The sequence below is a fragment of the Amblyraja radiata genome, chromosome 21 (assembly GCF_010909765.2).
Source record: "Amblyraja radiata isolate CabotCenter1 chromosome 21, sAmbRad1.1.pri, whole genome shotgun sequence".
NCBI classification, from domain to species: domain Eukaryota; kingdom Metazoa; phylum Chordata; class Chondrichthyes; order Rajiformes; family Rajidae; genus Amblyraja; species Amblyraja radiata.
Genome location: NC_045976.1, coordinates 27,887,337 through 27,900,717, shown reverse-complemented (window position 1 = coordinate 27,900,717; position 13,381 = coordinate 27,887,337). Strand labels below are relative to the sequence as shown.

At 42.1% G+C, this 13,381-nt stretch overlaps 1 protein-coding gene across 1 annotated transcript in view; it reads left to right on the top strand.

Annotated features, from left to right (window-relative positions):
* Positions 1–2,153: 2,153 nt before the first annotated feature.
* rsbn1l (round spermatid basic protein 1 like) overlaps positions 2,154–13,381 on the top strand; it is a 45,215-nt gene continuing 33,987 nt past the window's right edge. Inside the window, exon 1 of the mRNA XM_033039850.1 lies at positions 2,154–2,736. Within this exon, the coding sequence (XP_032895741.1) occupies positions 2,217–2,736 (520 nt within the window). The 5' untranslated portion in view covers positions 2,154–2,216. The remainder of the gene's footprint in view (positions 2,737–13,381) is intronic.

Below are 13,381 nucleotides of genomic sequence, written 5' to 3'. Positions count from 1 at the left end.
TATCAAGAAACTATGGGGAGATGTCAGAGATGGTCCAAGTGAATTTGCTTGCAGGATGTAAATTAAAAGTAAAGTTAATGAAGCCTGAGTTCTGCATGGGTGCAGGAGGTAGCACCAATGCAGTCGTCAATGTAGCGGAGGTAGAGTTTGGGGATAGGGCCAGTGTAAGCCTGGAACACTGATTGTTCGGCGTACCCTACAAAGAGGCAGGCATAGCTGCAGCTTGGATTTGGACAAAGTGGGAGCAGTCGAAGGAGAAGTTGTTAAGGGTAAGGACGAGCTCTGTTTGGCAGAGGAGAGTGTTAGTAGACGGGAATTGGCTGGTTGTGCGGTCAAGGAAGAAACAGGTCTTTAAGACCTTCCTGATGGGGGATGGAGGTGTAGAGTGAGTGAAGATCCATAATAAAGATGAGGTAGTGGGGGCCTGGAAAACAGAATGGCATAGCTTTAAAAATACATGCAGGAAAGATGATTGCTTTAATTTGGCTGGATGTTTGGCATGGACATTGTGAGCTGAAGGCTTGTTCCTGAGCTGAACTCTTCTATGTTACAGAAGTTCTTGCAGGCTATTATTTTATCCAACATTAGCCTGCTCAAGTTTCCCTTTCTTTAACAATGCCTTAGTTCTACTTTGGTGAACACTATCCCTGCATTGCCTTACATTACTGCTGTTGTACCTTTTACTTTTCTCATCTGTCACAGTCAACTCACGACTTTAGTATTTGTGTTTTTTAAAATTTAAGACAAGGTTTTACTCTAAACTAAACCACTTTCTATGTTTACATGCAAATCAAATCCTGGCCACGAAGTCCTTCTCAACATTTGTCAAAGAAAAAAGTCCCTTAATCTTTGAAATACGAGCACTCCCCAATTACTGAAATCCTTTGGCAATTTCCTGGCCACAAACATGATGGTTGTTCATAACAAAGAACTCATGGGTTAGAACATCCAAGAAGATGGAAAAATACATCAAGTGTATTTAATTGTCATTTGTACTAACAGAACAATACAAATCTTGCTTGCAGCATTACAAGCCTGTAACACAATACACGAATATATAAATAAAATGTCAATAGATCAATAACCCCAATACTAGTGCAAAAACAGCCCATGGTCCTTCGTGCAACCAGAGTCCATGATTGTTGGAAATAAGCAATTCTTAAGCCTGGTGTTCATGGTTTTCAGGCTCCTATACCTTTTTCCTTGATTTTATGAGGAAATTAGATAGTGATTAGATAGAAATTAGATTATTGGCTATCTATTTTGAGGCAGTGCCTCGTATCGACCCCTTGGATGGAGGAGGTCAGTTGCCGTAATGAACCCGGGCAACATGCACTACTCTAATCTCCTTCCTGGGTGTTTGAGTTGCCTATCAACAAGATGCAACATCAAAATAATAATCTTGAAGTGACTGGTTGTACATTTTCTGTGTGCCGGCAGCAAGAGCTGGAACTGCCATGGTCTGGCACTGATATTGGGTGGGGTGGGGCTCATACACCAACCTGGACACAGACCGGGGTGGGGGTCTCTGACACTGGGGGAGGATTCGGACACCGGAACATGGACAGCCGGTGCCCTTATCATGTATCTATACACTGTAAATGGATTGATTGTAATCATGTATTGTCTTTCAGCTCACATGTTAGCATGCAACAAAAAGCTTTTCACTGTACCGATACACGTGACAATAAATTAAACTGAGCCTTCACACGTCACCTGCCTTGCTGAACATGACTTCAAACGTTGCATCACTCAGAGTCCTGGCTTTCAAAAGTTCATAAGTGATAGGGTAAAGAATTAGGCCATTCGGCCCCTCGTCTCCTCCGCCATTTAGTCATCGCTGCTCTTCCTCCTAACCCCTTCTCCCCATAACCTTCGACAACCGTACTAATCAACAATCTATCTATCTCTGCCGTAAAAAGGCAAGTTACGTGGGATTCACAAGAGTTAAACATCACTAAAATGAACGTTTTAAACGTGATGTTTCCGTCCCAGAACAGCAACTTCTCGTCCGCCGCGATGCCACAGAGTGAGCCCGGGCTCATTTCCCGTCCACAGACGTGACCGGACGTCCCGCCCACCCACGTTTCCGCTCCCAAGCCCAACGGAAGCGTTCCGGTGTGTGATTGACGCGCCGGCCGGCCAGTCAGCGGGCGCGGCCGCTCGGGCTGCGATGACTCCACCACAAGGCAGGACAATCTCGACCAAGGTTCAAGATGGCGCAGTTTAGTTACATTCGCGTTGTGGTTGACAAAAATGATAATGGTGAGCGGTCTAATCTACCGTCAACTCCCAACTCAGAGTTTCTCAAGGTGAATCCGGCCACGAATGCCTCATCGGAGCACCATAAAACTGCAGCGAAGAAGAGGAAGATGCAACCATTGCCCGAAGGTTACCCGAAGCCCTCAATAGAAGTGCGTGGCGCCCATCCGCCGACGAGTTTGTTGCTGATGGGGAAGAGCAGTGATGGGAAAGACAGGGACAGAGATCGGGAGAAGGGCAGTGCTCACACAAACAAACGCTGCCCGGAACTTGGCGTGAGCTCGAAATATACGGTGGCAACTCCCGTTCCGAGCTCTCTTCCTACTCTCTACAGTTCCGTAACCTCCTCGCTCTACCTCCACTCGAAATCCAGTAAACCTTCCAAAGAAAAGTACAACAGCAGCAGCAGCAAAGAGAAGGACAAGAAACACAGGGCCAAGAAAGAAAACGGCGACGTCAAATTGCTCCAGAAAGGTACAGTATTGCAAGTGTAGTAGTTATAAAGCTTTGAGATGTTTTCATTGTCCTGTGTTTTTGCTTATTGTTGACATCGGAAATGAGCAACTGCTCCCAGAAGAATTTTTGGCGCCAGGTGGGTCCTCGAGATCTGCAGAAGGACCTCAAAACGTCACATCAGCTATCAAGTAGTGATTACCACTCTTTGCCATCTTGTTATTAGAATACAGAACTCGCAATGAAATGTTCTAAAGTAGAATGATATCAAACGTATCTTTTGTTGTACTGCATAAATATTTGTATACTTAAAATGATTTGGGTATTTGTGACAAAACTGTTGACTGTTCATTCAGTATATAGGGTCAGTTCAGTTCAATCTAATCTATACCACCTTCTTCTGTGTTAAGGTCTCGCCTTTATTCCACGGGAAGTAGGCAATAAAGATTATGGGGTTTGCTCTTGTAGGTCGTACACAGTACAATTACTGTGCCGTGCCAGTGGAATTGGGTGTCAGGGTGTTGTAAGGTGGCAATTAAATGGGCTCCTGTGTCCTAGGTAATCCTGAATTACTTGAGTGTGTGGGGACTCCAGGCACGTGAAGGGTATTCCCTTGCACTCTTGATTTTTGTTTTACAGATTGTAGGTATATTTGGGGAGATGGTAGAGTCCTACCAATGTGTCTAGCCTATGGCTTGATCATGCGACTGTCATATTGATGTGGCTCATTGTGTTAAACTTCTGATCAGTAGTGAGCATTCCTGTGTTTGGTAAGCTCTCCAGGATATTGATGGGAGTGTTAAAATAATGTTGGTAGTTGATAGATGTTTTCCTTTTGTAAATGGCCATGGGTAGCACAAATATGACTTGCTACTTATTGCTTGTCCCTGTATGTTATTTAGGTCATGCAGCATGGGATGCGTTATAAAACATACAGCACAAGAACGGGGCCTTCGGCCCATGATGTCTGCCATTTATCTACCAAATTATGCATTTGTCACAAATATTTTCATTTCTAATCTTGCAAAGGCTTGCTCATTGTTTAAACAGCTGGAGGAAATGAAGTTGTTTACTCCTGGAAAAAAGACTTCTGATTTTAGTTAGTGAAAGATCAGGGAATGTCCTGGTATATATAACAACAAGCTAACATGTGGACAGTTAAGAGATTTAGAACTCTAAAGGAATTGGCGCATGGGAATAGCACAGGAAATAAATGATGTTAACACTGAAGATCAGCCATGAAAATGTTGATTTAAAGAATTAACTTGAGGGGCAAATTTTGTTCCTTTTACTGTACTATTACAATTAGTTTGGAATAGGAAACTGTCCAGTAGTAAGGTCTTGAGGTTGAAATAATTGTTATCCAGCATTATCACAGATTCCCTTTGGTTTTGTTTTTCTCAAGGTTGATTGCACATCTACCTTGGTATCAATAGGTGCCTGTTACTTATAGAATTTCTGCTCCTTTTACTATTTTTGTTTCAAAGTTGTGATGAGTTCTGGCTCTGGTCAAACTCAATAAACATTGTTCAATAAGTTCACACAGGTTACTCCTCTCCATTACTTTGCTGCTAATTAAATGTAAGCTGATTGGATGGTAAAGGGACTTATTGGGGTTATACGTACATGACGCATGGTATGAACATTTTTTTACTTTCTCAGGTTGTTGGCAATGAAGGGTTTCGGCCCGAAACGTCGCCTATTTCCTTCGCTCCATAGATGCTGCTGCACCCGCTGAGTTTCTCCAGCAATTTTGTGTACCTTTGCTGAAGATATAGCTAGTTCTGGGGCATACATTTTCAGAACCTTCTAGATGCATGGAGCCAGACACCATGCAAACAGGCCCTTCGGCTCAACTTGCCCATACCATCCACAATGTCTCATCCTCACTGGTCCTACCTGCCAGTCTTTGGCCCATATTCATTAAAACCTTTCCTACCCATGTACCTGTCCGAATCACTTTTAAATGTTGTATTGGTACATGCCACAACTAACTCCTCTGGCAGCTTGTTCTATATACCCACCACCTTGTGTGTGAAAAAGCAGCCCCTCCAATTCCTATAAAAATTTTCACCTCTCACATTTAACTATGTCCTCTGGTTCTTGATTTCCCCTACAATGGGTAACGGATGTTGTGCATTCAACCTATCTATTGCTCTCATGTTGTTATACATTTCTATAAGATCATCCCTCAGCCTCCTGCATTCCAAGGAATATCTCTTTACCTCTGGCCCTCAAGACCTGGTACCATCCTCATAAATCTTCTTTGCACTCTTTCCAGCTTAACAACATCCTTCCTATAGCAGGGTGACATAAACTGAACACAATACTCCAAATGCAGCCTCAACAATGTATTGTACAAGTATAACGTAAACAATTGTAACATGAATTCCCAACTTCTATACTCAATACCCTGAATAATGAAGCCCAATGTACCAAAAGTGATCTTGACCACGTTATCTATCTGTCATTCTGCTGTACGTCATTTTCCAGGGCGCTGTCATTCAATGTGAAGGTCCTGCCTTGGCTTGGCTTTCCAAAATGAAACACCTTGCACATATTTGCATTAAACTCCAGCAACCATTCCTCAGCGAACCTTCCCAGCTGATTAAGATCCTACTGTAATATTTGATGACCATCGTCGCTATCTGCAATATCATCCACTATTCAAGCCTTGCACATTCTCATCCAAATTGTTGATATGAATGATTGGTCCCTTAGTTTGATGGAAATGGTAGGTTAAGGGATTGCTAGGGATGAAGTTGATAATGGAATTTATAGCTAATGGCTCAAGAGCTTCATTGATGCCTGGTTTTGATCCTTGCGTTTGCTTTGAATGAGAAAACTGGTCTTTATTTCCACGAGAACTTTGCTTTCTTTCCAACCTACAGTATGGATAGAGGCATCTACAATAGGTAGATTAATAAGGATATTTGGATAGTCTCCTGGTTTGTTCTCTTGTCAGCTGCAGCAAGCTTGTGATTCCAGAGTAAAAGAAGAGAATTTTCCACTCATAATTTTATGTTCCCACTCTGTGAGTTGATCATGTTTATGGGGCATAATGTGCCTCGGGATAGTGATGCAGCAAGTCAGGTGCCAGCTGAAATGTATTATTTGTGAATATGACTTCTAAGAATTTAGCCTGCATGTTCTTATGTTGCCCTCGCTATTTGCCACGTCCCTAAATATTGGTGAGGGCAGCTTTCCTGTGTTGATTGGATTAAGTGTGCCACCTGTGTGTGATATTTAAATTGGTGCTAGCATGTTCACATTTCTTTTTGTCCTTAAGACACTGGATTTTGCGAATCTGTTATAAATTATAAAACAAATACTGTAATTTGTCAGCATGTCAAGCAGCATCTAAGAGAAGTGAAACTGATCGACTTTAGTCATTAATGTTTATTGCAACTAGATAAAGTTAAAGCTAAAGCCTAAAGGTTTGGAGAGAACACAAAATCTGGGAAAAGATAGCCAACAGGAGTAAAACTAAAATCAAAATAAAATTTTAATTGAAGCGGTTATGGTGTCAAGTAAAAGAGTAATGGTTAATGACAAAGGAAGTTGCAATGATCATCCTTTCACCTCTCACCATTTAGGATTCGGGCTCTTTCCCAGGTGAAATGGTGATTTATTACGTATATCTTTCAATTTAGTATACATGTCTTTAAATATGGTATAGACTATTCCATGCTTGCAGAGTATCTGTCTCTGTATTGGGAAACACATGCATTTGGGATTTTCATACATGGAAAGCCTCTATTCACACTCCAAGCATTAACCTGAGATTCCAATGGCCTATTTTTATTTTCTTCACCTTTTACTTGTCTTTGGGGTCCATTGCAGTTTGGCCTAATTTTGGAAGAGCACCTTGTACTTTGACTAGGTATGTTACAGTCTTTTGTGCAGAAGAAAAGTTTAGCAGTTTCAAATAATGATTTTTGGATTCCCATAATCTAAAAATTTTTATGTAAACTTTTTGATAGAGCAGAGGGCAGTTAAGAGCTAAGCCAATTACTATAGAACTGGAATCGTTGATAATCTACAGTGGTGACATGCACATTTATTTCCCTAAGGATGTTATTGAACATAAACAAAATGCTGGAAATACCTGTTACGTCACTTTAGAATGAGCAATCGGAACTAATGAAAGGCCATAAACCTAAAAATGCGAACTTTATTTCTTGTTTCCAATACTTTCATGGTTGCCATTACAGATACTGGTTTTATTTCAGAGTGGTTAACTGAATTCAAATATCCCATAAGATGGGAATTTGAACCCCATAATGGTGATGCTGTGGGCCACTACCTCTTTTTCTCCCCTTCCTCCTCTGCCCCAAACATTCCTCTGCTCAATGCCTGCAAATGGGATTTTCGATATCTGTCAATAATAATTAATTTTTTATGTTGCATAGTTTTTTGATTATATAAACTCTACTTCTACTGGAAGAAGAGAAATTGTGGATAAAATGAATTTCTTACGATAATGCTATCAAATTGTTTGTCTAGGTTCATTCAAAAAATCTAAAATGGTTAGGGTGTGCATTTTGTAATTATCAGATATCTTATTGGGGCCATATGGTGCTGTAAACAATGCTTCTCTACGTTAACTATCAGCTAATTCAACAGCTGTTTGTTGGCGTAATTTTAGTGCATGATGCAATCAAACTGCAGGTTCATTGTGAATGACGAATGAAAGGATGTGCTTGTAATGTTCAATGTTTTGAGTAAGATTCTGAACCAAGAATAGTGCCCACAGGAATGGGCCCTTCAGCCTAATATGTCTGTGCCAAATGCAGTGTCAATCTAAACTAATTACCCATTACCTGCATGTGATCTGCATCCTTCTATTCCCTGTTCATATGTCAGTCTAAATGCCTTGTGTTGCTATTATATCTAATTCCACTACCACCCCTTCCCTTGCAGCACGTTCCCAGCACCTAGCATCCTGTGTGTGCTTTAAAAAAAAAACAACACCTTGCAAATCTCCTTTAGAACTTTTCCCCTCTCATCTTAAATCTGTGCCCTAGAGTATTTACATTTTCTCCCCGGGACAAAGTTTCTGACTGGCTCCCCCATTTCTACCTCTTATAATTTTATCTAGAACATAGAACAATACAACACAGAAATAGGCCCTATACACTTTTATCAGGTCAAGCCTCTGTCTCTAATGCTCCAGAGAGAACAATCCTGCATTGGTCCTGGCATGGCAAAGAGCAAATCTTCCAGTGATAAATATAGTTCAGGATTTGTATCTCCTGCACTAGGTTATTGTTTTGTGGTTGTCTCAAAAAAAATTTGTGAGAACTTGAAAGGTTATATTTAGAGGTGCTTTTAATCTGCTAAATATCTGGTTTTAATTCAGACTAATCAGTTTGCATGTCGGAAATGAATTATTTTTGTGTAGTGCTGCCTTTGGGGATTAACTGGCAAAGCCCCTGCTGCAACCAAAATTGTCTGAAAAAGTTATAATTACCGTATTTCCCAGCAACGAAGACGCTATTTTTTTACCCTGAAATAAGGTCCGAAAATCTACCTGCGTCTTTGAGGCTGAAGGTTAGATTGTTACCCAAGCACACGGCATTGGGGATTCAGTATTGATGTGGATAGAGAACTGGCTGGCAAACAGGAAGCAAAGAGTAGGAGTAAACGGGTCCTTTTCACAATGGCAGGCAGTGACTAGTGGGGTACCGCAAGGCTCAGTGCTGGGACCCCAGCTATTTACAATAATATTAATGATATTAATGATCTGGATGAGGGAATTGAAGGCAATATCTCCAAGTTTGCGGATGACACTAAGCTGGGGGGCAGTGTTAGCTGTGAGGAGGATGCTAGGAGACTGCAAGGTGACTTGGATAGGCTGGGTGAGTGGGCAAATGTTTGGCAGATGCAGTATAATGTGGATAAATGTGAGGTTATCCATTTTGGTGGCAAAAACAGGAAAGCAGACTATTATCTAAATGGTGGCCGACTAGGAAAAGGGGAGATGCAGCGAGACCTGGGTGTCATGGTACACCAGTCATTGAAAGTGGGCATGCAGGTGCAGCAGTTTGAATCTGTCCCGCCAGCTTTTTTTCAAAATTTAGCAACTCAAAATGGGGGTGTGTCTTCGATGCAGGTGCATCTTCATTGCCTGCAAATACTGTATATATTTAGTATTCTCTATATTAAATCAGAAATGTGGTTACTAATTTGAGGATGTAGATAGAATTCCCGAGTAGGCAGACATGTATCAGTTGAAATTTAATGCTGTGAATTATGAAGTCATGCAGTTTTGAAATTAAATTTCTAAATAGTAAAGTACCAAAATGCATGCGGAATGGAGAAACCAGACAATTTGCAAATGCAAATCAGAATCAGAATCGCACTTTATTCACCAAGTATGTCCTGCAACGTACGTGGAATTTCATTTGCCAGGTCAGTCATACAATTAAAAGCAACCGATCACTCAAAAACTCATTTTAACATGAACATCCACCACATGAACATCCTACACATTCCTCACTGTGATGGAAGGCGAAATAAAGTTCAAGTCCCTCCCCTTAGTTCTTCCTCGGTCATGGGCCTCAAGCCCCCGTTGACGGGATGATCTTAAAATAAAGTAAGTCTTGGAGAATTGCAGAGATTCTTTGATGACAGGATGATCGTGAAATAAAGTAAGTCTTGGAGAATTGCAGGGATTCTTTGAGATTCTAGTGAGTAGGAGCCAATTGTGAGCATTATTGTAGAATATCTGGGGTGATCTTTAGAGAAGGTTATGGGCAGATTTAATAGAAGGATTCAGAATTATGACGTCAAATGTTGTAGGCCATTCGTGGGGACTAGGGAGCAGCTGCTCCATGTTGAATGGTCTTTTTGGATTATCTGCATTCTCTGTCTCTCACAAGTATGTTATTGGATGGGCTGGAATCTTTTTGGCTGCACAGCTCTTCCTGGCCTGGATACCTCTAAGCTAAAGCTCTAGGCAGACAAGAACTGAATCAATCAAGGAGAAGGGACGGTCGTAGCTTCCATCGCATCCAACAGGTAGTTTAGTTTAGAGATACAGCCCGAAAACGCCCTTCGACCCAGTCCGTGCTGACCAGCAACCCCTGCGCATTAACACTATCCTACACCCACTAGGTACAATTTACAATTATACCAAGAAAATTAATCCACAAACCTGAACGTCTTTGGGGTGTGGGAAGAATCCGAAGATCTCGGAGAAAACCGATGCAGGTCAAAGAGAGAGCGTACAACTCCATACAGATAGCATCCGTTGTCCGGATCGAACCCAGATCCCTGGCGCTGTAAGGCAACAACTACCGCTACGCTACCGTGCTGTCCAAATGGTGATGAAAGAATCATAGGATCCACATGGTCTGGGTCTGTTGACAAATGGGGCAGCTAATAGTTGCCCCCAGCAATGGCCTGAACTGGGATGCAGCCCAGAGTCCCTGTTTATGTAGCGACTGGTCACACTACTCGCCCAATCCCATCAATGTGCAGCATTTGCCTCAGGCTCACTACATACTAACCCCTTGGCAATGAAATCATTTTAATACCTATTCATGATCAAGTTACTAATGAAGTGGTGCAATCAGAGATACATCTCGGTATCTAATGTTATAATGATCCCTGTTTAGTGCTTCTAAAATGCAGGTATTCTAATTTCTGGAGAAGTGTTCTAAATTCTGAAGGAGGTACCAATGTGTAGAAACATCGGGGCGAAAAAAGTTCAATATTGTTTCAATTTAATATAGCTAATTCATCCTGATGCAGCAATATTCCATGCTGAGTTTAGAGGATATAATCATTAGGAATGAGAAGGCTGAATGCTCTCTTGTTCAGAGGCTGGGGTTGGGAAGGGAGAGGAAAAGGCTGAGGCATAGCCCAGGATGGGTCTTTTAAGGTAAGAAAGTTTGGTGGATCAAATTTAAAACATTTTTTCACCAGTGACGTTTAAAATTAGAGGTAATGAATATAAAGTATCCATTTAAGTCCAGTAATGAATTCAGAGAAATTTGTTTATTCAGCAAGTGGAAAGAATGTAAAACATGTTAGCACAAGCACTGTTGAGCCAACTGCTGTCTCGGAGCTTGGTTTAAAGCAATGCCAGGTAAATGCGTTTAAGGTGAAAGATAAATATAAATGTTGTTCAGAGTTGGATGAAACATTAGGGGGAAGCTTGTGTGGAGTATTTATACAGGCAATTGGGGCCAATGACTTTATGTTCTGTTAACTTGTATAACCCATAGCGCATTACTAACAAGTGAGGTGAGATTGAGAAGTTAAATTACATTTAAGAAAACTTCTTGGTTTCAAAACCTTATCATGTATTTTTTTTTAATTTAGAAGGTCTGTTTTATCTGACAGAATTGTTTAAAATAATGAAAGGGTTTGATAGGGTAAAGGTAGATGGAGATAGATTCTAAGGGGCGACTGTGGCTGACAAGGGAAGTCAAGGACAGTATAAAAATAAAAGAGAAGAAGTAACAGCAAAGATGAGCGGGAAGTCAGAGGAATGGGAAACATTTAAAGAGCAACAGAAGATAACTAAAAAGGCAATAGGGGGAGAAAGGATGAGATGCGAAGGTAAGCTAGCCAAGAATATAAAGGAGGATAGTAAAAGCTTCTTTAGGTATGTGAAGAGGAAAAAATTAGTTAAGACCAAAGTTGGACCCTTGAAGACAGAAACAGGTGAATTTATTATAGGGAACAAGGAAATGGCAGACGAGTTCAAAGGTCAAAGGTCAAAAACTTTATTTGCCATTTGTGCTTACACACATAGGAACTCTTGTGCGGCTATTCAGAGAGTCAAGTTAAGTTAAAAATTAAAAAATTTAAAAAAATTTAAAAAGACACACAGAAGACACATAGAGCATTGTAACTTGCACAAACACTATATCAGGACATCAGTTCATTTTGTTGTGTTTTGGCCAAGAGTCTCACTGTTGCAGGGAAGAAGCTCTTAAAAAAGCGTGTTCTATTTGTGGCGATACTGTCCGCTCGTCTGTGCCTGAGGTTGTATGTGCAGTTTTTGTGTTTGAGCAGGGAGTGAGCTGGATGTAGTGTGTCTCTAATGATTCTCCCTGCTCTTTTTTGACAGCGCTGTGTGTAGATTGTGTCCATGGAGGGGAGTTCAGTTCTGATGATCCTCTCTGCAGTCTTTATGACTCTTTGCAGAGCCTTCCTCTCTGTCTGTGTGGTGTTTCCATACCACACCGTGATGGCTGTGGTGAGGATGCTCTCTACCAGTCCTTTGTAGACATGGGTGAGAGGGCGACAGTGCAGACCAGCTTTTCTGAGCAGCCTGATGAAGTACAGTCTCTGCTGGGCTTTTTTCACTGTGGCTGCAGTGTTCAAAGTCCAGTTCAGATCTGATGTTATTTGTAGTCCCAGGTATCTGTAACTGTCAGCCCTCTCCACCACAGTCCCCTTGATGATGAGGGGCTGCAGGGGGGGGGTGGATTTTTTCTGAAGTCCATTATTATTTCTTTTGTCTTGTCTGTGTTGAGGCTTAGGTCGTTCACCTCACCATAGGCAAGAATGTCGTTCACCAGACTCCTGTAGCCCGACTCGTCCCCCCCCTTGATGAGGCCCAGGATGGTGGTATCATCCGCATACTTAATAATGATGGTGTTTTCCTGGGTGGAGACACAGTCGTGTGTGTACAGGGTGAAAAGTTTGGGACTGAGACAGCAGCCTTGTGGTGATCCTGTGCTGACGGTGAGCTCTGCAGACACCCTCCTTCCCATCCTCACCACCTGTGGTCTTTCAGTCAGGAAATCTAAGATCCAGTTGCAGGTGGGAGTCGGGACGCCGAGGTCTGTCAGCTTCTCAGTCAGCCTGCCCGGGCGAATGGTGTTAAAGGCCGAGCTATAATCCAGGAACAGCGTTCTGACGTATGTTCCTCTGCTGTCCAGGTGTTGCAGGATGTGGTGTAGAGCAATGGCCACTGCGTCGTCCACTGAGCGGTTGGGGCGAACTGGAGGGGGTCGATCGTGCCCGGGACCATGTGATTGATGTGTGTGAGAACCAATTTTTCTAGACACTTCATGGCAACTGGCGTGAGTGCCACTGGCCTGAAGTCATTCAGGGTGGATGGGTTTGTTTTTTTTGGAACTGGTACAATGGTGGAATATTTAAAAATACGGGGGGACCACTGCTTGGTTTAAAGACAGATTGAAGATGTCTACATACACTCCTGTGAGTTGTTCTGCACAGGCCTTCAGAACTTTAGGAGTGACGCCATCTGGTCCCACAGCCTTGGGGTTCACCTGCCTCAGAGCTTTCAGGACCTGTACGGGTGTCACCTGAAAAACAGTGTCCGTGGGGTTGCATGGGGCTTTTGAGGGGGTGTCTGTGTTCAGTCTGTCAAACCTGGTGTAGAAGGTATTAAGGCTGTCTGGGAGGGTGACATCCTGGGGGTCTGTGGATGGTACTGTTTTCTTGTAGTTTGTGACTGCTTGGATTCCCTGTCACATACTGCGTGTGTTGTTACTTAGGTAAAAGCTTTCAAGTTTTTGGGAATAAGCCCTCTTTGCATCTCTGATGGACTTCTGTAGCTCGTACCGGGCTTTCTTGTACTCCCTTTGATCTCCTGACTTAAAAGCTTCCTGCCTTTTCCTGATCTTCTGTTTTATGTTTCCATTGAACCAAGGTTTCTGGTTTGGAAACACACGCACAG